A 27,230-nucleotide genomic window follows, 5' to 3' on the forward strand; every position below is an offset into this window, starting at 1 on the left:
GTTCCCCAGAACACTTACACATAGCTTGAATACAGAGTTTTATTAAAACTTGTCGATCCAAACAAAACACTCCTCAACACTACCTTCAAGGCTCATCTGGGTTTGTTTCTATCTCACCAAAATCAATTTTGCTCTACTGATTTGCCTGGAAGCATCATAAGATATCTGCTGGAGTTCTTCATAAGTACAAAACAAATTCTCCCTCTGGAGCTTCCTGCTGCTCAGAGCACGAGAATACTGAGAGGCGCTGCATACAGTCCGGCGGCCCGTGGGTTAACTGTGCCCAGCTGCCAGGGTTTGTAACGGAGTCTACGAAAAACAAAGACCACACTCCCAACAACTTAAGATTTACACTGAAAAAAACCAGCAAAAACCCAACCCCCAGCCTGTTTTAACAATGAATAGTGATTCTCCAAATCCCAGTGCAGAAATTAAAGCATCACTCTGTACCCTGCTTTGTTATTCCGTATCCCTAACAAAACCATGCATACATTTACATAAATATATACAGATATATAAAAAGGGGCTAGTAAAGACATTCTGGTAGACTGCTTTGTTACGTAACATGCTGAATGCCTGATTTATTCAGCAATGTCAACAGCTGACAACACTATTAAACCATCCCTAATTTGACTGGCATTCTTAAAGAATATTCAAAAGTGGTTATAATTTTCACATACCTTGAAACCAAACCGTATCCCCAGCATGCTAAGCAGGGCAGGATCACTCAATATGACTCCAAGAGCACAGGTAAAGAAACTTCATCGTATAGAAAAAAAAAAAAAATTGCTCCATGGCAAAAACACCACCATGCAGATATGAAACTGTAAAAGCTCCAGCAGGACTAAGCTCCCGGCAATCTAAAGCTGGGTTCCTAAGTCTGGGATGTGTCAGACTAATTCTGTCTTACAGGTGGACTCTGCAAGTGGTCTGTCCTTTTACTCTCACATCTAAGTAAATGATGAAAATGGCTTCACCAGACTTTTGTTGTTGTTACAGAAGTGAGTGCTAAAACTCAAGGGACATCAGCTCAGAATTGCTGGCTGCCTGCTAAAGTAAAGGACTGAGAACTGCGACACAGGGTTGGTGTGAGATACAAAAAAATTTCTTAGTTTATTTAACAATGTTGTTAACATTTAATACAAAGACACAAAACAGCTCTCTTTCTTCAGGACTTTACAGACTTTTATTCCACCTCTTCTACCACCCAAACTCTGCTCTCAGAGAAATGAAAGGGATAGCACTGAAGTGATAAAGCCATTACTTGAGGGGCATTAAATGCAGCTTTGCTTTTAATCCTTTGCCAACCCTAACTCATTTTAGTCGAACTTTGTAACATTTCTATTTTCACTCTACCGACTCAGTGAACAGGTACAAAAATATGGAAAATTCTAGGACAATCTAAAATTCTGTTCTACTTACAGTTTTATTTCCGAAGTCCTAGAATTCCCACAAAGACTTCTTTGAAACGACCCCGATTAGCCCCATTCAAGTGTTAGATGCAAGAGGTTTTATTGGGTTGGTTGGGGGTTTTTTTTTGGTTTTTTTTTTTTAAAACAACCCCACAGTGGTCACAAATGTCCTGTTTCAAAATCTACAAAAGCATTTACAGACCTAGATGTCTAAGCTTAGGTCATTAAAAGAAAGGTTAACTCCCGATAGTCACTGCAATGCCTTCAGTTTTACAGCTTATTCTGGAAGTGCCACAAGAGGAATCTGAAAGATACAAGACACCAAGTTTACATAATTGGCATTAAAATAAAAGGTTATTAATTTTTATAAAACAGTAGCCGCCCGTTGTTCACAGTCACTGAGGACAACGCTTTACTGCAAACCCACTGACTTTCAGAGGGCTGAGCACCTTTGCCAGCAGCTCTACACTTGGGTCAGCTAAGGACAGCATGCGCTTACAGTCCGCAGCTGTACGCCTGTGCCCTGGAAGACCCCGCTGCACCGTCACACACAGACACACCACTTGCTTCAGAACAATTGCTCCAACCTCGTGATACGACAGACAAAACACCATTTATTACAAGACAAGTGGAAACGTCCCACATCAACTGTCAGCAGCTCTTCCAGGAGCTTCAGCAGGCAACTGTCACATCTCATCTGGGTAACGAGCAGCAACATGCAACACAATCGTCCCACAAGGGCATCGCTTTAGAGGCAGGGCAGCGCGTTGCTCTCTAAAGGATCACCAGCAAGATGTTCTTGTAGATTGTTTTTGCAGTTCAGAAGGTGAAACGGGCCGAGCTGCTCTGCAGAGCACTGAGACCACAGGATGCTCCCTCTCTGACCCTGGTTTTCAGAGGGTAAACCCAAGCTACCCTCCTGCTCAAACTTGTTAGCAGGGTGATTAGCACAGACTCAATTTGTACCTTCGGTTGTTTACTGCTTCCATCCAGCCTAAATTTTTTGAACTTACTTAAATTACATCAACGCACTCAGGCTGGTGGTTACTTTAACAAGGCCCATCACACCCACAGCTCCCAAACTGCTACCTGGAGCGACATCACTGCAGCACTTCGCAGTGTGGATCACACTATCTGCCCTGACAGGGATCAGCTCCTCAGCTCCGATCAGCACCAGCAGGAAGACGGAAGGGCTCCCCATCCAGTCACCTCTCACAGCATCAACCTCCCACAGCCACCTGCCATGCCGTGGAAGGCACAAGAGTAAGCAGCTGGAAGAATTCCACTGACCAAAACTAATTCGTACAGGGTAGATTTTGCGCTTTGCTAGATCAGTCAACACCACCTTGACCAGCACTTCTAGGTTCCTTAGAGATCTCCTGCTGGCCACTAACTCTCCTTAATCCTGCTCAAGTTTAAACCAGGACAAGTATTCAGATCTGAATTTTCAACAGCACAATTATTTTTTTTTTATAAACCACGGACCTACATCATCTTGGAGATCAAGTCAGAGCCAAGCTTTCCATTCACTAAGAAGCACTTCATCTACAGCTGAAGAGTTTTCCTTAATTTTAAAGTGTCCTTTATCAAAGAAGGTAACAGGGCAACCAGTATCTTGATGTTTTTAGGAAGAACTCTCTGTACTGCAGTCTTTCCCAGGGTAGGAAGTGCGACTGAAGGGAATTTTGACCTCTTACACCAAACAATAAATACTAATTCAGGATCAGTGGCAGTGGTTGAGATCAGTAAGCGAACACAGGGCTATTCAAAGACACTCCGAACCCACAGGAGCATTAACCGCAACAAAGTCAAACAAGCAACACAGGAGGGAAGTAGATGCGCATCACAGCCCTGCACTAGCCTTTCTCAGGGACTGCAGCCTCTTTCTCAGTGATGCTGTAATCCCTAACCAACTACTTCTGACTCATTTCCACCGGTGTTTTTCAGCATGTCATCTTCCTATTTGTGGCCCTTTTCCCCCCCTGAGGTTTTGGCTGTCTGGCCCACAACGGTTTTCTCCAGCATTCCAAGTGGGATAGCTCTGCGCTTACTTTAAGGAGAGAGCTGGCGGTCTCATTTCTGAGAGAGGCAGAAGAACTGGGACGACGCACCACTGCTTGAGCGGCATGTGCAAACTCTGCACTAGCAAGCACTGCTGAAGCAGGGGCGGAATCGCAATCCCACCGTGCACAAACACAGTCCCAGAATAAACTGCTCTTCCTCTCCCACCCAGCACCAGCAAGGAAACGCTGGCACATCTTGTAATGCCATTAACGAGAGAAAAGCAGTACAGGTGATGGTAGGCAAGAGGGCACACTGGCCCAACCGCCTTAGCAGGGTTTTGTTGCTAAGCTGTGCACTTCTGACAACAGTCCCATTCTTGCTCCATAACTTTACCGGGAACTGTTCCTGCTCCGCTTACAGTGAGGGAAGAGATGGACTTGCAGCGCTGTGAAGTGTTCTGTCCCCTTGAAAGGCCTGGGAAATCCTGCATGCTGAGGGTGAAATAACAGATACTAAGGACAGTAACTTCCCAGCAATGGCTCCAGCATCCGCATACCAGCATCTAAGAGCCTTTGAGATCAGACAATTCTTAAATCTACTAAAGGGCTGAGCTGTCTTCCAGACAGGCATGGCCATGCAGGTTACCTACGCAGCATGATAGTTTACGCCCATAGCCAATTTTGGGCAGATCATCAAACATCTTTCCACATTTGTGATAACTACAGTTACTTTTTCCTTCTCTAATTCACCATCATCCTGATACCACAAGATACTTCCTGTAGGAGATCTGGGATCCTGTGCATTACACCTATTAAAGAGATGAAAGGCTCTGCAGGACTAAAAAGGACTGGTGTTGGAAGACAGATGAACTTACAGCAGCATACGTCCTCCTCAGTGATCGACTTCTGCATCTTCAAACTGCCCCGCAACTACTGGTGCTATGTCCACCTCCATCCCATCTGAAAAAAAAACCAGCCAATGCTACAGAAAACCTCGGGCTCGCAAGAGGATGACTTGATCACACGAAAGACAGCGAGTGCCCTCTGTTGACAACAGATGGCCAGAACAGAAAACTCCTTTGCTGAACTTGTGAAAGCGGCCTAGGGAAACACTGATGTGCTCACAACTTTGCGGTTTTGTTCCAGCTCTCTCTGTCAGTCACTTAAAGACGTCACCACTTCCTACAACCTCATCTCACCCTATCTTATTAAAAGACTTAAATATCGGATTTAAACTATTTCATTTTTTAAATGAAGATCTGGTGTGACAAATGGCATGATTCCTTTTGATAGCTTTAATTATGCGCTAACAGAAAGAGGCTGGATCCTGTTCTGAAATGGCTCTCGGCAATCATCAAGTTGGGAAAAGAAGAAACAATTGCCCTATGCTACAATGTCAAAAAATAACAGGATTCTGTAACTGAGCAGCCCCGGGGATATTAACAACTGTAGCAAACCAAGAAGCACCTTAGCAAATAAAACTAAGAAGCCAAAACTGATGAAGATGGCTTTGAGACATGTGACGTCCTTGCTGTTCACTTTATTGTAATTTTCAAAATTTTTGGGTTCAGAAACCTGACCATTTTCAAACGAAGGGCACTGCTAAAACACAAGGTTCTCTTTATATTATATAAATTTATTCAAAGTCATGGAACAAAGAAAACCTGTAAACAACTGACAAAACAGATTAAAAAAAATCATCCATGTGGACCGGAACAAATTAGTTATGGTCCTGTTGATTATTCTAGAAAAGCTGATTGCTAGAATTCCACAACAGCTGCATCATTTCTCATCCCTCAAAAATGTCAGGCCGTACTAAAACATGGCAACTTAAATTAAAATAAAGCAGCAATATTACTAAACTACTTCCCTGTTCTTTTCCCAGGTAATATACTGATCCAGTGAAAACAGCATGCAGAAAAGGCAAAATATGAGAGAATGTTTTTTTCCCCAACAAGAAGAAACCTTAAATAAAATGTACGATCAGTAGCATAAAGACACGGTTTCCTTCTAAAAAGCAGAGGGTTCTTTTTAAATCTGTTCCAGTGTATTTCAAAGATTCTAAATTCACACTGAACTCTCTAAAGAGAATTACTAACTTACAGTTTAAGGGATTTTAAAAAGGTCCCAAAGGACTGTTATTGTGGAGTGGAAATTACTTCCTAATCCCAGTGTAGACTGAACAAATTTAACCTTTTTTAAAAAAAAAAAAAAATCCTAAATCAACTTCACCCTACTACTTTTCCAGGAAATCATACCAAGAAGAATCAAGAATACTCAGTGCAGTGGTCCTCACTCTTTAACACAGCAGGCCTCAATCCACGGCAGGCAAAATGCACACAGTACTGTAAGGTATCACCCGCAGTATGATGCTTGCTCATTCCTGGTGTTTATAGACTAGCCAGACTGGAGAACCACTGCTTTCATATATTCTTTAGTAAAACAAAACCATTTCTTACCTTCAAACTCCCTTATTGAGTCTTCTGTTCTCACTCCAGCCATGTTGTACTGACTGCTAACCGACTGGGCTAACATGCCTTCCAACCTCTCCAGAGTGGCCTGACCTTCTGCAGTTAAATGCGACAATCCTTCTTCGTAAGTGTAAAAGGTCGGGATGTCACCTTGTCCTAGCTCTGCAAAAACAAGTTTATGTTTATCAGACCTCAGTTTTGGAGCCTGCATCAAGCAGGGGCTGGGGAATAACACACCAATCTGAGCATACTTGCCCAGCTAACTGACTGACATTAGAAGGCTGCTTACATCATACACAGAACACACACAGTGATGTGAACTGCCCACAGCACGGCATGGGCACTGAACTTGTGTGGCTACATCCACTGGGAACAGCAAAGGCTGATACTTGTGTCTTGGGGCTTTTAAGAATGAGAACAATGTTTTTCACTGAATTGCAGTGATGTGTGACAGCTAAACAGCACATTTTTCTGCAGATTTCTGAGTTTTTATACTGTGCCTGTGGCAAAAAGAATGTTTCGGTAAGATGAGTAATAAACAAGGAAATTGTAAACAGACCAAACCATTCTTATGACAGATACCAGGTATCCAAGTGCTGGCAGGTATTTCCAAAGAACAACTGTTACGAACCATGGGCCTCAACATCGTACTCCTCCCCTTCATAATCATTGTCTGAATCTTCATCATCTGGGTCTGGGTGCAGAGCTTGGCACTCACACATCGCTGAAAACATGGCTTCCACTGTAGGAACACAAATGAAACACAAACCTCCCTTGTTTCTCCACCAATACCAACTGGCAAGAAATCCTGGCCAAGCAGTCAAGGAGATTGAGAATATTCCTCTACCAGAGCCACCACTGAACTATTTGAAAACATCATCCAACAAGCCAGCAGCCACGCAAGAAACAAGTTGGGTTTCCTAGATCCAGCCTGGTGCTTTATCCTCTTATCAGCACTTTTATATTATTTCACTGATGACAAAGGCTTATTATCTCTGGAGAATTCCATCTGGGGTTACCCACCACAGGATTCCTTGCAGCATCTAATACATAAGATTTTAAAAACTTAGATCCAACTGTAAGCTCCACACCAGGCAGGGAACAACTGCTTTCCAGCAGTAGGTTCTGGATATTAGCATGTTCCTAATGAAATTGTTGCAGACTCAAACATCACTGAATTTGAATTTAAAAAATATTCCCCATACAAGTTCTCTACAAATGTATACAGATAAGATTATCTGTGTCATGCACATATACTTAAAAGTCTCTATTTTAAAGCATTGGAATTTTCCTTGAGAAGCAGCTGCTAAAACTATTCCACCTTCATGCAAGATGAAACAATTTGATTTGTTCTTTTCAGTACAAAGAAATCAAGTAACTAGAGAAGGACACTATAAAGGATCATGTTATTTACATCTCTATACCCCCATGTCTTCCACATATAGCCAGGACTTCAAAACACAATTTCCCTCTTCACTTACAGGATGATTTGTCGCTAGGTACAAATCTGAATTCTGCAATTGGTTCAACATCGTCATCACTGTCTTCCTCCTCTTCCTCCTCCCCTTCAGCCATAGGAGCCGCTTTTGTCTCCTCTTCTTTAGGAAATTGAAAGATTTAAGAGAAACATGTTTATTTTGTCCAAAAAAAGTCAGACTTGCTTATTCTTTCAGGAACACACACAATCAAATCAGAAACCTGGACACAACCTGAGTGTGGCACAAACAAACCTGCTCCCATCCACATTACAGATGTACAAGGTCCTCTCATAGCACCTCGACAACACCTGCAATACACACAAAAACTTCTCTATTCCTAATTCTAGGGCTTCAGATTTCTGTAATGATCACATGATGTATTCACATACTCCAGGAAAATTCCCTGATTTGTATTAAAAACAACTGTGCTCAAAAACCCCACAATCCACCATCATTGTCATTTACTTGCACAATGCTACGTATGTATTCTCTTACATCTCATTAATTTTATGGATCCTTAACTCTACTGTCATGAAATCAGCTGGCTTCCAGTACAGCCTCTCACGAACGACCCTGACGTTTATGAAAGATCTCTACACAGAAGATCTCTACTCAATTTCTGCCACTCCCAGCCAGCCAGCAAGATATCAGAAGTAGAAAGTGCACCCAGAGCCGATGACAACAGTGGGCACAACCCTGCTTCCTGACTTCTGTGGATTACATACATGAATAAGAAAGCAACAATGTGATGTTTTAAAAACCACAAAGAAGATTGCTACAGTTCATTGCTTTGTGGCTAGGGACACTGCACTGACAGCTTCAACAGCACATAATTATTTTCTACAGAAAGAGGAATACAGTTAAGGCTGTTCTACCGAGAGTGGCTTTTACCACATACAAAACTGGCACTACTAAGACTATGAGGAAGCCAAAAAGCTGCCAGCCAGCTGCCCCAAGAAATGAAGTGTCCAAGGAAGCTACCCAATCATTTTCCAAGCGACACCCGCAGGCACAGCTTGTTACTGCTGAGTCCAGCTCTTTGTTTTCAATGAAGTCAAACTCTGACTGCCTTTTTCTAAAAAGGGGCGAGGATAAGGCACAGACACACAGGGCACACAACAAAAAACTTTCAGAGGAAGAACAAAATGTACCCTGCCCAGCTAAGAATGAAGACTCCTGCAGCCAAACAAGTAGAGGTTTGGGTTTAACGCTACTCAGCAGTTAAAACTGCAGGCCAAGGACAGACTTGAAAACTAGACAAATCTACTTGCTGTAGAAGACTTACTGGAGCTAGAGTTCATATATTAACAAAAAACACAAAAATCAGCCTATTAAGGATTTATATATGTCCTGTGATAGTTCTTATCTATATTTTCAGACATCATTATCAGAATAAAGTAAAAGCTGGAAAAAATATATTTCTTCATACTAAGCTCAGTTTACTTCAAAATAAAGTTAGAGGACAATGAGGAAGAATCAAGAGGTATGCATACACGTCCTCATCATTTGTAGTGGTAAGACTGTCAGAGAACATTAGTAACATGACAGAAGGAAATAATGAAGAGTATTAATAGCTTAAAAACGCCTCTGCCATCTCAGAGTCTAATCAGTACTTTCAGTATACAGACTAGTTAAAGAAAAATTAAATGCCAGATTTTAACCTTTAATTACGATGACTAGTAGGTACAAAGGGGAAAGGAAACCTGCTCAAGATTTAACACTCATTACTCTTCAACTGAGAGGCAGTTTATGGCACACTTAAAATATTAACAGGTCTGCCAGAAGAAAACAATCTATGTATCAGGAATAAAGAAAATCTTCATACAAACAATGAAAGAGAAAGCTTGTTTTCTCTGGGACAGAGCAAGAATGGTCAAAAGGTCAAAAGTGTGGTTTTGTGGTAATCCACAAAGATCCATATTAAGCCTGGTAACATGAGTTACTGTCTTTTCTATTTTTTTAAGCAAGCGGTGGGAGAAAATGAATGAAAGCTTCCAGGAGAATGTAAAACAACAGGTATTTATAAAGTCTGGAGAGGGCAGCAACACTGACATAAATTCAATAAAGCAAAAATGATACCTAAGCTGGAATCATAGGGAGACTATGGAGGAACTGCATTGTTTAAAATGAGCGTAAGAGAGCAGAGAACATTCTCAGTGGCTCTAGCTGTCTGCACTCACATGCTGAGAGCAGAACAGTACAGAAGTGACTCTAAACAAGGGCAAAGCTGTACTTCTAAAATAACCACCCTTCAGAGAAACAAAAAAGAAAACACAAGCTACTACTTAAACAAAGCTTATCATTTTTTAAACAAAAATTTACTCCTTTTGAAGAAATCGTGCCACTCAGGACTGCGTGGGAACATTAAGCAACACTGGGCATACCTTCGAATTTGGCATTCACCACGACGTACAAGTGCTCCCATGGGTAAGCGTTCACGTCCCTGGAGACTGCATGTAAACTTATAGTGGGATAATCCAAGGAGAACCCAACTCCGGAGTTTTCCAGCCAAGACAGGCGACTAACAGGAAGCAGGGGTTGGAGGACAGGCAGGAAGAAAAATATCAAAAGAGACAAATTAGAAACTAACAGGAGAATCTAAGGTACCTGGAGAAAAGCAGACCAACCCCCCAAAAGTGAGCAATTCTGGACAAGGCAAGTATCCCACTCTCAGGTAACACACGGTCCTGGGCCTGCCCTAAGAGGACCTTGCAACGGCATTAACTGATGGCTGAGGTAAAAGATACCTTCTCTTACAGAACATGAAGCTGAGCACCCTAAACACATTTCAGCTTTATCACATTTAAACTAAACCCTGAATTTCCTTTCCTCCCATTTAATTTTCTCTTCCCTGTAGATATCTATCACCCCAAAGACAATGACAGAGGTTCCAGACTGTGATTTGTAAATCAAACTAATAAATGTTCTGTGTTTTTTCAAGATAAAGAGAACACTGAAAGGAAAGTTGCTGTCAATTTCTGGAGGAGTACAGAACTGATGTGGGTATAGTCTGTATGTAGAAAAACCACCATTCTGTGATCAGCAGAGTTATCAAAGCCAGTATGGTTTCCCCCCACCTCACAACATGAGTGCCAGAATGTCTGCTTCTCCCCATTTTCACTCTCATCCCTAACCACAGCAAGAGACAGCACAGGTTGTCTACAGTGGGCTGCTACCTCCTTTGCATCAGAACGATCAATGTCTTTCTACCAGCTGAAAAATCAATCTCAAGCTACTTTTGGGTGTCTGTGATCACTGAGGTCACACAGTGCACAGAAATACTGACGGGCAGAAAGTGAGACCACCACCACGTGCAAAACTCAGCATTTACAAGTATTTGTGGAGGGACAAAACCAACAAAGAGGTCACAGAAGACTCCTTGCCTCGGGAAATCAGGCTGAGAGCAAGAGCTAGTGAAGTGGGAGTGAGGAATTTCTTTCCTAGCCTCGACCAGCCGCTTCGCAATGCATACAGCTGTTGACATCGAGTCAGTGCACAGCTCCAAAGGCACATTGTCCTTGCGGATGCCCAGTTCTCCCACAACATGGCACTCCTGCAAATGCTTGCATTTTCTATTCATTACCAGCAAGTGACTCTGGTAAAAGCTCTGTGATATGCTCAAAACGTGTTGGGAGGAAGCTGGCAGACTTGAATGCACCTCACACAAACATCTATTGAAAGCTACTTGCAAGGAAACGCAACATCACATGTGTTGAGAGCAAATACTGCACAAACAGGAGCCCTTGTACCTGCAACCAAACAACTACACAAAACTAACTGAAATTCCAGAGAAATTCCTCTCCAGGAGGAATGCAACATCACTAACAAGTTCAGGTGAGACAAGAGCCCCTCAAATTTTACCCACTTTATAAACACTTCATAGTCTGAAGGTTTTAAAAGACAATACACTCCTCAGTGCACATTTTAGACTAGGGCGTTGTTCTAACAACACTCTCCTGCTGCAGAAATATATTGTATTTAGAGTACATTTTCCACAGTTAAAGAAAACCACATTGCCTTGATCAACAAGCTGTTGTCTTGAAGTGTACAGCAGGGAGAATTTAAAAGAAACTTAAGAGCTTAGATAACATCTTCCAGAATACCCAAACTGATTTATGCCTACAGCATCCACATGATTAATGCGTCACAAGAGACTTCACAGAACCACAGCAGTTAATAACAACAGAAAAACCAACAGCCCCGTCCACTCCCCTGACAACAGAAGAGAGATGACGTGTTGTAACACAGCAGCCAGCCAGGCTCTCTTGTTGCACTGTTCCCTCTTGCACTGTTTAAAATGCCACTTGGAGCACAAATAGCGAGGACCCCCTCGGAGCTCTCTTTGAGGACCTCCCCCACATGATGACCCCTCGTACCTGAGTCTCCCACATCCCCCTTTGGGCAGGTCCCCTCTAGGGAGGCCCCCTCTACCCCCTCTAGTCACCTCAGGGGAGACCCCCCCGACACACACACCCCACACCCCCCGTCACCTCAGGGGAGACCCCCCCGTCACCTCAGGGGAGACCCCCCCGTCACACACACCCCCCGTCACCTCAGGGGAGACCCCCCCGACACACACACCCCCCGTCACCTCAGGGGAGACCCCCCCGACACACACACCCCCCGTCACCTCAGGGGAGACCCCCCCGACACACACACCCCCCGTCACCTCAGGGAAGACCCCCTCCCACACACACACCCCACGCTGCCCCAGAGGGGAGACCCCCCCACACACACACACACTACGTCACCTCAGGGGAGACAGCCCCTCGGGGGAAGCCCCACGCTGCCCCCAGAGGAAAGGACCCCTCGGGGCAGAGGCCCACGCACACGCGGCCTCCCGGCCTGGTCCCCACCAGCCCCCAGGGAAGGCTCGCCACAAGCCAGCCCCCTCAGGACAACCCACCCAGGGCTGTCCTGCGCCCATCGCCCTCAGGGCAGCCCCCGCCCCCCGAGAGCCGTAACCGCCGCCCCCCCCCGTCCCCACACACGCTGCGGTCCCGCCGCCCTCACCTCTCGGCGATGTAGAGTGTGCCGGTGCCCAGGGTGCGCCCCGCCAGCACAGCCTCCGTGTCAGGCTGCTGGTGGCGAACGCCCTCGGCCGGCGGCGGGAACCGCTTGAGGAAACTCATGGCGCCGCCGCCGCCTCCCTCTTCCACCATCTCCTCCGCGGCCGCCGGAAGCGGAACCACCCCAACACCTGCCGGAAGCGGAACTCCTCGTGCTGCCCGGGTTTATCTAGGCACGTCTCGATGGTGCGGGCGGGCGCCGCCGCCATGTTGGAGCAGTTCCCGCCCTGGGGGCGGCTGCCCCCGCCCCGCTGCCGCGCCTGAGGAGCTGCAGCGCGGAGGGGAATGGGCGGTGCGGCACCGCCGAGCGCTGGCGTTCTCCCTGAAGGAATCTCCCCTTCGTCATCGACCGGCGGGGGAGGGGACGGTATTTCCCCCCTAAAATGGCCATGTTCCCGAGGGCGAGTCATGGTGCATCTCCAGAGCCATGCGGTCTGTGTGGCAGGAGCATCTGTCTCTGGCAGGTTTTGAGTAAATTTTCGTTACCTGCAAAAGAGAAGCAGAGGCGAGCGCTGAGGTGATCGCTGGCATTACGCCCGATGACAGCTGATGAGCAGCATATGTATTTTGGCCTGTAAATCTCTGTTGGACAGGTGACAAAGGGAAAAAACTAACACAGCAGCTTTTCAGTGACGGTACAAGGTGCTGGAAAGGGAATTTGAAGTGGATGGCCAGCACCTAATGCCTGATAGAGACACACAGAGAAGAAAGTCTCAAGTACCTGAATTGCTGAAGGGATATCCAGTTGATTTTCCCTCAGCGGTGATGAACTTGGGATCGTGGGCCCGATGGTGCTACCACATGGACCTGGGGAGCTGCCGTCAGGGAGCCGGGGCTGGTCTTGGGATGTGGATTGCAGCAATGGGCAGGCTGCTGTTCCCTCAGAAGCACCGGCCCTGGTTCTTCCCCTGGATTTACACCATTCCAGCAGCAAGTTTCTCTTATGACACATGCTACTGCAGTGAGAAACAATGATTACACCAGAACAGGGTGATTAAATAAATGGTAGCATTCAGTTTACACCGGTGAAATACATCTCTGTCAGGGGATGCTCCTGATAACCCCATCAGCAAGGCAGCATCACTCTAAACATCTCCCTGAGTTTTCAGGTTGTTAAACGTTCCTGCCATAGCATCCTAGTCACCAAGAGCCCATGTAGTGGTTACCTTGCTGTCAAGTTTTTTAATCTTCCCTTTCATCAGTCTGAATTCACTTCTAAGGAGTCATTTACCAACCTGTGTGCAAACCCAGGTTCTCACAAACACAAACTGATCATTGACAGAATAAGTGTCCATCTTTCCCTTCTCTGGACTTCCCTTGTTAGTCTTGGATAGCAAAGAACCAAAGCAGCACACTCTGGAAGTGGAAATTGTAAGGAAAAAAGGGGGAACAAGGAACTAACATGGTTCTTCTAGGATGAGCTTTCTAAAATGCTATGGAATGCTCATCAACCACACCTACCAATTTTGGATTCCAATTATGCAAATTATTATTCATAGAAATAATTACATTGGCTGAAATCAAAGCAAGTTCCACAATGAAGTGATATTTAAACACTGCTGGAATAGCTTGAAAAAGTGACAGAGGCAATAGGAGATGAGGAAAAGGAAGTTTCTCGACCATCTTCAAGTTTGCCGTGCCAAGAAAAGTGTTCTTCTGGAAAATGAAAAAATGATGAAAAATTATGATTCTTCCATGAATACAGACCAGGCTGCAGCTGCTGGTGGGAAGAGCTGCAAATACTGGAAATACCCATTCACCCCGCTTAGCAGCTGTCAATCAACATTCCTGCTTATGTCCCTCCTGTTATCAGACATGGCTGTCCATATCAGCCACAGAGAGCCCGCTCCACCTCTGTAGTTAACTGGAAACATACGGCAAATCCTTTAGATCGTTTTAAATTAAAATTTCTGAGTGATTGAAGTTGAATTAAGCCACTGCAGTGGAGCAATACAGAGTTCGTTTCTCCTCCTGCACACAAATGCAAGTCTTTCTTCTCACACGTACCACTCTTCCAAAAGAAGACAGGGAAAAAAGTTGGTTTAAGCCCAGGCTGGGAAGTTGGTTTTTGAAGAATCACAAAATGGTCAGGGTTGGAAGGGTCGTCTGGAGATCATTTAGTCTAGGGGTCCTCAAACTACATCCCGCGGGCCGGATACAGCCCCCCAGGGTCCTCAATCCGGCCCCCGGTATTTACAGACCCCCACCCCCCACCGGGGGTTGGGGGGGAAACCAAGCAGCTGCAGATGACTGCCTGCCACTTAATCCACACGCCGGCCCCCTGTTTAAAAAGTTTGAGGACCCCTGATTTAGTCCAACCCCCTGGTTTTGAGGCTGAGGCACTGGGGAGAAGGAGAAATCCGTATCTTCCTTGTTTACAAGATCCAGTTATTTTATATCCCAGTACCAGGTGTTGCATCTAGCTGAAGTTCGGGTAGGCAGACATTTCTTGTAAATTTACGAATGAAACAGAATGGCATGATTTGAAAGCTTTTTTCCTCAGCTCTAAGAGCTTTAAAAAGCGAGTTAGGATCCACCCCCACACCGCTGCCTGAACACTGTATGTCCAAGGGTGACGCAGTCAAGCTGGGCTGTGTTTAGAGGCAAGGGAGAGCAGCAGGTACCTTCACAGGGTGAAGAGTCACGTTAGGACAGAGGGTAGCACCCAAGGGAGCTTGTTTCTCTCCACAGACTACACAGCACTGCCTGCTGTAAGGTGGCCAGTTCCTACATAAAACACCCAGAATCCATCAAAGATGCAAATGTAAAATGTTGGCATTGCATTTGGAGTAAGAGGATGGATTTCACAGCAGGTTCTCATCACTACAGGAACATGTGCTAGCTTGAGTAAAGCACAAAGAAAACCAAGACTGACAGGCTTCAGCAATTCACACAGAGAGAAGCCACCCTTAGATTCACTTCTCTCTCCCTGACTTTTTCCTGTTAAAGTCCTAAAACATCATTGATAGCCACTGCCATAGCCACGTGTCAGCACATCCCCATCTTCAGTGCTTCTCTGCAGACTTCCACTCGGTGGTTTTACACATCTCAGTCTAAATAAACAAACCTAGCTCCCTTCTCATTAGCACCACGCAGAAACCTGACGGATGTGTGCTGGAACAGCCTAGCTGGGTACAGTTCTGGCTGCAGGTATGACCCTTGTAAACAAATACAGGTAACAACCAGGTGGATCTTCTCCCTAGCTGTAAGAATTCACCACTAATTCAGCAATTCTACAACTCCAACAGCAAGTGAAATGGATGTTGCAGCATAAGGCAAGCAGCAAACCCTGTTCAAGCTACTAGTTTTTGTCAAGTGACAGCAACATCGCTATGAAATTAGATGTAAAGGTTACGTAGAAGATGGAACACACATAGAAAATCATCACGACTGCAAAAATAAATCCATCAGGTCTTCCCCAGTATCGGCTACAGCTGGTCAAAGCCACAACAAAATCGACATGAAACAGGAGTTACCCATTCCCACGGCAAGCAGTGGCACCGTCGTGAGCTGGAACGATACACAGCAGCCACTACTCGGTGCTTATTTTAAAAGCAAAATAAGAAAAGTATGTGCACATGTGATGACAATTGAAAAGCACTTGTTTCTTCAATACACATTATACTTTGTACATCAAATTATTTCAATTTTTTTTTATTATGACAATTTACATGTCATATTTATATGAAAGAAATGACAGTAGATATTATAACAAAAACATTATGAAAGAAAAGTTACACAATTAGGCCTACAAGCTATAAAATGGCTTCAGGCCCAGCTTATACACAAAGAGTTCTGACCAGACTGTAGTGAGAGACAACGCTGAACAATTCATTAACAAAAATATTGGCACCAGCCTTAACATTTTTTTTTTTACTTCATTTACAAGGAATACAGTATTTAAACAGTTGTGTACTGCAAATCTAAAAACATTAGCTGTTGATAAACTGCAGTTAACCCTTTGAGCACTGAGGCCACCATGACTTCCATTTAAAAAAGTTTTAATGCATCAAGTTTTACATGCACATGGTATTACCGGTTGGGGGGGGGGGGGGCGGGGAAGACAGTGAAAGCACCACCCAATTTATGTGCAACAAGAATAACGCTTCCAGTTTTTTCAACGTATCTCCCCCTCTCTCACAACACAGTGTGTCCCCCCTCAGTCCTTTCCCTTTGATATTGTAGCAAGTCATGGTTGAAGAGAGACTGAAAAACCAAGGTTCTGGACTGAAGAAACGCAAGGGTTAAAGTCTACGTGAAGAGCTCAGCTTGTAGAACTTTACCGTGTTAACTCTTTAGAGAAAACAAAATGAGGCCCACTGTGAATAAGACCATTTTTAAGGAATTCAAGGTTTCTTTGCAAACGTGAACAGCACACAGGAGTAAAACAAAACTGTATTTCATGTAAGCGTATATTAAATTTTAAGAGACCTATCTGGCAGGTTTGATCTAATTCTCAGAAAATATCGGAGGATAACCTTTCTGCTAGCAAGTAACCTGTTCTGTGTTACCTGGGACACTGGATATGCCCGATGTTTGTCTAATGAACACGATCCGTGCCTATGTAAGAACTGTCGTGCATACTGAGAACGGTGATGTTACGCTTTTGAATCGTTCACACACCATCTCCAAGCTGCTGCAGGAGGGCTGTGAAACACAGGTAGGAAATAGCAACTGCACTGGCATTAACAACAAATCATTTTAATATGAGTTAGGGAGAGGAGTACCATTTTAATGAATATAGCATAGGAAGGAATAAGATACTGTACAAGATTTTAGAGTCCATATAACGAGTATGAAATGGAAAACTAAACAAGGCTTATAGCTTTATGATTTGATCTCCTTTTCTACCACTAACTTGAGTAGCAGATTAGTATCTATTAAGGACTTTTAACTGCTCTAACTAACAAATGGTGCACTGGTAACTAGGCCTATCGTATGTTTTAGTAGAAGGATTTTATCCCCATAGAATCATTTAAGTCAAATTCCGACAGACTAAGTTTAGTTGTGTGGGACACAGCAAGAGGAACAAACAACAAAGCAAACTGTGCGGACTCTGACGACGTCCCCAGAAGCAATCATTGTCATAATACTCTATGGACTGATCCTAATTTTCTCCACATCCACATTGCGCTGATGGAACATTACAGATTCCCTCAAGGAAGGAGACCTCAGGTAGATTTTCCCGTTACTGTGAAGGTCAGGATGAGAAAAGGAGGGTATCAGGATGATTCTCCTAAACCGAGACCTTCCATTGGAAATACAGTCTTTAAAGGGTGAGTCAGAAGTAGTTTTTAGGCCTGTTCAAGACCCGTCTTGCAAATGGCATGGGTTTGCATACACATTTTTCCGTTCCACTTCCCTCCATCCATTCCCCGCCTCCTGCTGTTATTTGAACGAGCATTCAAACAGCAGGAGGAAGCGACTCTTGTCTGCACCTGGGGAACCAGTGAGACTGACTATACACAAAGTGCTGCAAAGTGCACAAAGTAAACCAACTGAACGAATAGAGCAACTCTATTGCTCAGTCCTCGTTAGTAACCTTTGGGGTTATATGTAGCAATAGCAGATATATTCACAGACACATGTGCCTTCATTAAGCACGTGTCCCCACTAACTGCTCTATTGTCCCCTCCTGCTCCTCAGCTCAGGTGTGGGGTGCCAGCATTTACAAAATGATAGTCAAAATCCCAAGTTGTAGGACTTCCTTTTAATTGCAGTTAAATCTGGAGCCTTTACACCACAGATTCAATTATAAAAACTTCTTATCTACTTTAGAGTGTTCTATTTTTTCCCCCAGAAGCTGTACACAATTTTTTTTTAAGTGTCATACTAAGCAATATACATCTTTTGCAATATACAAAATAAGTTAAATTACTCTGAAGTGTTGGGACAATCAATTCCCAAGCACATTTTTGCTGTTTGGAACTATCTTAGTTACACCTAATCTAAAATAAGAGCTTGGTAAGTGATGCGTGTTTTCAGAAGTGACTAGTAGTAATCTTTGATACCCCAACTGCTGGGCATCCAGCTTCAGAAATAATTTTCAATTGATAAATATTTCTGAAGCCAGAGCTCTCCGCTAGGTCTCAGATTGGGTACTCAACTGTAAAGCACCAAAAATTCGTCATTTAATTTTTCTTACATCAGTACATACTGGAAAAAAAATAAGGACCATTTCTGCTGGATTTTTTATTTTCTGACTTCCAACATTTTAAGTGAGACATAGTCCGTACCCCAGCTGTTGGGGAAGGGGAGGAAGAAAAGACTACCAGGAAACATGGGCTTGATCCTCAAATCCTTACTTCACACAATATCCTAAATGCTTCTATAGAAACTTTAAACGCGTAAGGAACTGCAGAATTGTGCTCCTTCATGTGAATTGCTGGAGTTTCCTCCACCATACTGAAAACAATTTTTTTCAGAAAGTTACTGTTTTGTTTGAAGATATTTGATCTTTTTCATATATATATATATTTATATATATTTAAGGATTTTATATACCCAGTGAATTGGAAGCATATGTCAAATGTAAATACATATCTAGGGTGCGTGCTGCACATTATATCCATATTACAAGCCTGTGAATAGTAGTCACTGCACATGTACCAAAACCAGTTTTCAAGGCCTATATATTGTCATTTTGCACTAGATGATACAAAGCTTTTTATCAGACCAGTTCTGGGGGCTCGCGTTACTGCCATAATTTATTTAAATTACTGTGTACAAACTGAATTAAAAAAGCAGGTGCCATAAAAATTAATTTACTTTTCATAAAAGAAGTTTGTGAAAATATGTAGTTTGAAACAATTATATGAAAGTTTAGACCAGGCCTTCCTATTGAAGAGCACGGAAAACCAAGTTACCAGCACCTGATAACAGAGGTATAAAATGGACACCCTGACAATGAACTACGAAAATTATTAAACAGTTGCAGCATCTGGATACTGAAGTAGTTCAAATGATAGATGTGAAGACAAATCAGAACAAGTTTACCACTACCATACAATTTTTCTTGTGTGAACATACAGTTTTTCCCCTTGAGGTTCTTTGAGTAAGGTCTCTCGCCAAGAGTTCAGACACAGCAATTAGAAAACAGAAGCGAACAGAAAACGAGTCCAACTAAGCTATATAGCTCCCACTGTATGAAGAGTAACCAAGATGCTTTAATGCAAAGAAATCTTGAAGGTGACACACTTCATAAATAAGCAATTTGGAAAAAAGCATCTGTTTCTCTCAAGTGCTGTTAGAACAGAGCAATCCTTTCATTTAAAAAAAAAAATCAGGAAGATGCGGTAATTTTATAATGTAATTCAACATGTACAAAATCAGACTATCAAAGACTTGATTGTTCAGCACAGTTCTTCCTACAAGATTTCAACACAAAGGGGTTTTGTGGTAGTTCAGTGATGTCATTTTCCATTTTTAAATCAAGAATATGCTCAGGTTTAGACGACAGCAACTGTGGTGAAAATGCGTTCTTAATTCCACCACCCTTCCAGTCAGATTAACACACTGCATTAATTACAGAGCAGACCTACTGTGCACTTTGTGTCGCTTACAGTCACACAAGCTGCATGCAAGAAAGCAACGAGCCATCCTTTATCTTGGTGACACAAAAAAAGTCCATTCCTTCGCTCGATTTATAGGTTCTTCCCCTCACCAATGCTACTTAAACTGCACATAGTCTGAAGAGTTTGCAGTTAAAAAAGACAAAGCTTTTAGTGACAATCTGGGTGGAATAAACAAGAGTTTGTTGAATAAATGCTCTGTATGTTCAGCCAATAGCTGCTTGTTCTTGTACTTTTACATCCATTATGTAAAAAAAATAATAAATCCCTGACCAGTTTTCACTTGTTTTCTCATATGGTTTGAGCTTTCTGTTACTCCAAAGCCACACCTGAAGATCACTATTCAAAGACATTTAACTTCACAACGAGCACAGAAGAGCACAACATTGTCAGGACACCAGGAAGACACTTCCACTCTGGAATCGCCTACTGTAACAGCATGAACCCTGCACGGCCATCAGCTGGCCTCATGTCAGAAAACATCATCTTTCCAACTAGGAGCCTGCACATTTTCCACCGAGCAGGAAACCTTAGAAACGAGAGAAATAGGAGTTTGAAAAATGTTAAGAATTTCTAGGGCACTGTTTTGCAGTTTTTACTTGCACGACATTCCCGCTGGTCTAAGGGGAACTGCGGATCCTGGGGGGAGGAAGCTGTCTCAGGCACCAAAGGTAACTTCTTAGAAAAGTTGTTTTTGAAAAGCGACCAATACAAAGTAAAACTTGGTAACAAGTTGTCATTCTGCATTTTTAAAATTTGAAGCTCCTGATGTAAGCATCAGCGCTCCAGTTCTGCTTCCTGGTCTTTCCTGCTTTTACATCACTCCCTAACTCAGTACTCAGTTTTTTCCTGGTTGGTATATTCGCTATTGTAACTCTCTTGTATTTTCCCACATTCACAATTACCTGCCCACCAAGTACTTAACATTTGGGGTTGATTCTACAAGCAAGAATGTTTGCTACAGCACTGATCAGATACTAAAAGGCTCCATCACATATCAAAAAAGATTATGGCACTGCCAAAACAAACAAGAAACGATCAGCTGCACAGCATCGCTGCACATTAATCAACAGTTTACACTGCAAGTATTAAAAATGCTCAGCAACTATTAACATTGAAAAGTGGAAGCCGTATGTTCTTGCTTGTTTTAAAACACAAGTATATTAGAAATGTAGAAGCTCTACATTTATGCATCACCTAAGCAAAGAAAAACACTAGAGTAGCTTAAAATGCTACATATGCTTTTAAGAACTCATTCTAAACTTCTGTGGCTTTTCATTACCCTGTTATAATCTGCTCATGAAAACTGTTAATAGTTAACATCAGTAAGGTGGAAAAATATTTAATCTTTAATGGAATTAAGATCTCATTTAGAGAGAGTCATTTCTCATTTTTTAAAATCACAAGCTTGCTTAGCACAGCAGATAATGAGCGAGTTTCATCTTTTTGGATCTCTGCTGATTCTAGTTTTATAGCGGGGTATGTGCACTGCTAGAATCCAAATGAGTACGAGTCATGGAGTGGTTCTGATAGAACTCGCAGAGAAAGAGGTGGGGAAACAAAACCAAGATTTTTCAAGGCCAGAAGGTAGGTAATTTCTGAATCTAGGTTTTCTAAAGAGGTATTTAGTAAAGGCCTAATGCCAGTTTTATTACAAGAAAACAGAAGTGCTTAATGACTGACTAGTAAATACAATATAATAGAAGGGAATCAGGTGGGGCAGGAAAGGAGAACTCACTCCTCAGTGGCAGCAGCAGTTTTGGTGCATCCATTGCCGGCAATGGACATAAACACCAGTCAAAAATCCAAATCTCAGAGCAAAAGGATTAATAGATGTGACCTTTTTGGATTTCAGTATTTGGCAGATCTGTTTGAGCTGTCTGTGTGCTACAACATGTACAAATGCTACAGCCTGCATCTTAATTCAGAATAAAGAGAAAACTGAATGCTACCCAAAACATATTTCAGCTCTGCTCTTTATGTGCCCCACATTGGTGAATTTTTTTTCTTTCTTTTGTTGTCTTTTTGTCTTTTTTTTTTTTTTTCTCCCTTGAATAAAAGCACATATCACTTCATGTCCACTCAAAAGTTGATGAGATGTCTTGGAGTCAAGCGTTTTCTCTCAGAAATACTGCCTTCTTGAAATCAGTTGGTCACATGAAAATTATTAAAATGTATTTTAAGAAAATTCTAATGGCCAAAGGCCAACACTACATTCAAAACCTGCTAATACATCCAGGCAGATAAGTAAAACCAAAACAAAAACACACACAAACCCCAAACAGAAAACCTCCAAAAGGAAAACTGTTCCATTTGTTTACTTCAATTTGAAGTAGATATTAAGGACATGAATGGACCAGTCACGGTTTATTTGAAAATCCCTCAATCCTCTGATGCACTGTCATTCTGTGGTCAATGCTGTTTGTACAAACATATTTCTTTCAGAATACTCCGACAGATGGTGCGATTCAAGTGGCCGGGCAGCTACCGCAGGGTTCTTTTGTCTGTAAAAGTTTGCAGCACGTCAAGATGCCATCCAGCTTACAGACTACGTATGTCCTCCCACTAGACACTGTGCATCGAAGACCATCTGATGAACTATGAATATAACTCATGGCTAGTGTGTTTCGACTGTCAAAAACTTCATTACAGTACACTTTACTGTACAAACACTTTAAAGGATGTTTATTAGGAAAGTCTGCAAGTCATAATGGATAGTAGAGTTCTTGTTTATGGTACCTTCTTGGCCTCTAATAATTCTGTTTGCCTCCAGTATTAAAATCAAACTGCTTCCATGAAGGTGATTACTAAAATGAGCTATGGTATGTTAACCTACAACTCACAAAATGCGACAGTACAGACATTAATCTTTTTTTAACTGTCTGTTAAGTTGTAATCTAAGTTGTGAACATTTAAATATAATATATATCTCATATGAAAAAGCTAAAGCACAAGTGCTTCTGCATCCCCCCACCCCACCCCTTGAGCCAAACCCACCCCAGTTCCGGTTTGGGCCCTGACTGATTTGGAATGCTTTCTTAGGCCACCCATTTCCACAAATTTGTATGCACTCAGGAAATATAAAGTCAAAAATATACAAATCTCTTGTTGTTATAAGGTTTTTGTGAGTGAAATTACCCAGGACCGTGGACTTGGAAGGAGAAGGGGAGGGTAAGAGAGGGAATTTACAGCAATTAATCTTCAAAGTTCAAAACTGGTCACTTCACAGAAAGACTGCAGGACTGGTGAAATTCTTGCTTCTAAAAAGTGATACTGTAGTGGAGAATTTTCTAGGAAAAATAAAACTGCTTTTAATAACTGGCCCGCTGGTATGAGCTACCGTGGAATAAATTAGCACAAAAATGGAAGTCTTATAACTGTTCACTGTTACAGACGTAATCAACAAGGTCAGTCACTCTCAAAAGTTCGTCTTCGTCTTCCTCCGGCCCTACTGCTTCCTGCCCACTCCCTGTCCCATTGGGCGCCAGGCTGGCGCTGGCTGTGCTGTCCTTGGGGGCCTGGGTCTTCTCGCTTGGCTTGCCAATCAAGTTCTCAATGGTTTTACCTGGGCTCTGTCCGTTGGTGGAAGGCAAGTCCACCAGGCTGTAGTCCAAAGGGCTCTCTACTTTCCCTACGTTATCAAAGTCATCTTCGTCATCGCTTTCTATCCGGTAGCAGTGCTTCTTGGTGTTGTCTTGAGGAGCCTGCGGTGCTGGCAGCTTATTTGCAGGAGCGGGGTTTTCTGCGTCGTCATTAGCATTTTCGCAGTTATCTTCATCGTCTGTTTCAATTCGATTCAGGCGTTTGCGGACAGGCCTCCCTTCGTCTTCCTCATCCTCTCCTTCCTCAGAGTAGTCATCTGTACTTCGCCGACGTTTTTGAATTAATCGCTTGGACTCCTTTGTGGATTCATCATCTTCAGAGTTCTTAGATGTGTAGCTCTCTGGAAATAAGCAGCAGACTTAAAGCCATTAGGAAAGCTGAACGCAACCAAAACAATTACACTTTTTTATTTTTATTTTTCATCTTTCACACTCATTAAAGAGCCATCTCTCTCTCTCTCACCGCACACCTTTCTGTCTCCTTCCCCAGGTTCCCCAACCATGTCAAAACACTTGCTTTCTGTTTACTTTTAAATAAACTGCTCAAAGCAGCACAGACCAACAATTTGTTGATATTCTGTGTCCAATCTGAGGAGTGCCAGAGGCTTTGGAGGCAGGTGTGTTTCCCCCTAAAGGCGGTAACCGCGTTCTGGGAATAACGCAGAACTGTGTCTCTAACCTCACAGCACACACACCCTTCCAGACACTCAGAGCCCAAATAACGACTGTACTATCATAAAAAGATATAAAAATATATACACACACACGCGCACGTCCCGTCCCCCCCCCCCCCCCCCTTTAGTATGCCCTCTGCCTCCCCAAAATTACATATAACTTTCTCCAAAGCATACGAACACCGCTGAACTGTCACCTGAAGCCTGCCGCCCTTTAATGGGACACTTTTTTTTTTTGGCAAACTGGAATATTGCCTACACAATGACAGCCTTTACACCGACCTTTGGTGGCTCAGGTGAGAAAAGACGGAGACTGAAAAATCAAATGGCAAACACCACTTGCTGCCTCCTTGTGATTTCCATGAGAAACGCATGTTGATTCGTCATTTTAAAGGTTATCATTTAGTGTAGGTTCTCGTTGATAGAGACTGTCAGAGTTCCTGTACTTTCAACGTAATTACGTTTCCAGTAACGCCATTACATATTTTATAACACACTGTGGGAACAGCGGGAGAGTACTGGAATGGTGCTAAATGGCGCTGATTTGAATATGCAAAAAGCCAGTACCAAGAAATACCTGAGGAAAGGGGATTTCCTGGAGGAAAGACACTGTCAGCCAGGCACCGTTTAAAGCCACAAGTGCAGGCAGAGAAAACTCAGCCACCACAAAGCAGAATCTTGGCAGAGGGCCTATAACTCGTACTCCTGACAGCAGACTGTCTTCAAGTATAAGATCAAGTTTTTGAGATACTATTGGTTGCATTACATGTTTCCCTTCATCTAAGAGGATCCTCTAACACTCCGTAAACTCAGGCCAGCACTCCCAAAACTTACCTACAAACCAGAGGCACTCAGCCTGTCAAGCGTGGCTGATTTTCTGAGGAAGCCTGGCATCCATTGCCACCCATACCACTCCGTGTCCCTGAAAGCTGGACCTAAGGGCTCATAAGCTGAGCACCCAGAATGCAAAGCACCTGAAGTCAGTGGGTAAAAACTTTCGTAAAAACTAATTTTACATCCAAATGCACACCAGACGCTCATGGTGTGACTGACGTTACTGAGGGCAGGCTTCCTCTGCGCTTATCACAGCTCCTTCAAACAGGAGACCCAATGAGTCTTAACCACCAGCACAAATACAATCAGGGCACCAGATGCAACACCCCTTCCCTTTTACAAAAGAGGATCTTTAAAGGCTCACGGGAAGCAGCTCTGTGACCTCTTAACAGAAAAGTGGTGAAACAGTTACATTGGTGCCCACTTTGCAATTCCAGTACTCCGGGGCGCACACAGTAAATTCAGACCTGGAGATTAGGGACAATGAAGTGACTGTACCAGTGCATCATGAAGTACTAGTGGACTGTTTCAAAAGGAAACAGTTGCTCAGAAACATCAAGGAACTCAAGAAAGAAGATTCTCCGAAATCTCTGAATTACATACAGTTTTCCCTTCATGCTAATACTGACATATACCAGCTCCTCCAAACAGTGGACTATTTGTTTTACCTTCACTATCTGAAGTGGAGAGCCTGCGTTTATGAACTCTTCTTAACTCCTTCCCATAGCGGACGCTTTTCTGTGAGCCATCACTTTCTGAATCTTCCTTATAATTAACTTGTCTCTTCTGATTCCGTCTTGATCTTCTCCTCCTAGTTTCCAGGTAATCATCATCACTGTAATCTGTGTAATCACCACTCTCTGTACAGAAGAGAACAGTCACGCGCATTATTCCATTAAAGCTAGCTGGCACAATTTAGATCAGCTTTAGAGCGGCACCTACAAAATCATGCGCTCTGCCAGCACAGGAGAGTCTCAACCATCATCATGCCTCGTTACCCTGACCCATTCCAGGCTCATGCATCAGTTCCCCCATTCATTGCCAGCACAGAGTTACTTGAATTTAAAATCTTTTCACAAACCCTTTTCCTGTCTCCCTCAAACTCCTCCAGAAGGTGACTTCCTTCCACTGTTTTTGTTCCCTCATCTCCACTGGTGCCACAGATGCCTCCTCTACAATTCCTGACGACAGCTGGAACAACCTTACTGAATTGGAGTTGATGATGCACATTACCACTGACAGTGGAAAGTGTTTTACAAATTTAAATAAACTGTACTGTTCTCAAACACTTTTAGGAATAGATAGATGAAAAAAACCTGACAAGATGAAACTCCAGGTAAGATAAGAATTACTGAATTTGAATTAACAACAGTCTCACTTGATTGTGTTTGCATAAAACACAAACTGTACAGAAGAAACTTACCATCATTCACAGTTCTTCCTGCACCAGTGTACTGCAGCTAGTGTCTTTAAAAATTATGTTTATTAATATCAGCTAAAACCAGTGTCGAATCAACTTTAGCTGCTTTTCCACTGAGCTGTGCCAGAACAATTATCCCAAGATACATTTCTATATGTCACATACTGTTCCTAAGTTAGTGATTGCCATGAGTCACAGATCAAAGTGGCGTCCTCTTTACTTCCTGAAATATTAGAGAATCACAGCAAGTCAGCAAGAACCACTGCCTTCAGAGAGGAACTCCACCTCTGGAGACCAAACCCACAGCCACTCACAGAGTACCTCGCTTCCTTAGCTCAAAAGAGGCTTAAAGCAGGATCCTGAGGGACAATAATGGGGGTAAAACACAGGAACACGCAGTCAAGACTGTACTTTTAGATATATATGGAATGATACTGGAATCAACTGGTTTTATCTCAGATGTGTGTCCATCAGGAAACAAACAGTTGCTCCTGTGCATTATAGGACAGGTGAGCAATCTCTTTTAACTTCTGCTGGTACCTACATTGAAAACAGCTTATGATCAGCACAAAGATGCACTTGGGACAGGGAGACAGCAACTATTTTAAGTGCATGTAGCTGTCTTCAGCTGGCCATGCATGCACCGTTCTTTTGGAAACCAGTACTTCAAAGCAACTTACTCCAACAAGTTCATCG

The 27,230-nt window shown here is 43.1% G+C and overlaps 2 protein-coding genes across 5 annotated transcripts in view; both read right to left on the minus strand.

The window, feature by feature from the left end:
- Positions 1-1,089: 1,089 nt before the first annotated feature.
- Positions 1,090-12,556, minus strand: CLNS1A (chloride nucleotide-sensitive channel 1A). Of its 3 annotated transcripts, none has more exons than XM_037376374.1 (7): positions 12,378-12,556; positions 9,749-9,885; positions 7,368-7,481; positions 6,518-6,628; positions 5,875-6,048; positions 4,291-4,375; positions 1,090-1,716 (listed from the first exon to the last, which is right to left on the minus strand). In XM_037376374.1, the coding sequence occupies exons 1-6, from the start codon at positions 12,524-12,526 to the stop codon at positions 4,308-4,310; spliced, it is 753 nt and encodes a 250-aa protein (XP_037232271.1). In that variant the 5' UTR covers positions 12,527-12,556; the 3' UTR covers positions 1,090-1,716; positions 4,291-4,307. The 3 variants fall into 3 exon arrangements, with proteins under 3 accessions (XP_037232271.1, XP_037232269.1, XP_037232270.1); XM_037376372.1 differs by having other exon boundaries at positions 7,368-7,484; XM_037376373.1 differs by lacking the exon at positions 1,090-1,716 and adding an exon at positions 1,740-3,907 and having other exon boundaries at positions 7,368-7,484.
- A 3,741-nt stretch (positions 12,557-16,297) lies between these two features.
- RSF1 (remodeling and spacing factor 1) overlaps positions 16,298-27,230 on the minus strand; it is a 67,055-nt gene continuing 56,122 nt past the window's right edge. For both annotated transcript variants that reach the window (XM_037377989.1, XM_037377990.1), the window contains 2 exons: positions 25,783-25,974; positions 16,298-23,947 (listed from right to left, as the gene is read on the minus strand). In XM_037377989.1, coding sequence (XP_037233886.1) covers positions 23,376-23,947; positions 25,783-25,974 — 764 coding nt within the window. In that variant the 3' untranslated portion in view covers positions 16,298-23,375. The remainder of the gene's footprint in view (positions 23,948-25,782; positions 25,975-27,230) is intronic.

This window comes from Falco rusticolus, chromosome 2 (assembly GCF_015220075.1).
Source record: "Falco rusticolus isolate bFalRus1 chromosome 2, bFalRus1.pri, whole genome shotgun sequence".
Taxonomy (NCBI): Eukaryota; Metazoa; Chordata; class Aves; order Falconiformes; family Falconidae; genus Falco; species Falco rusticolus.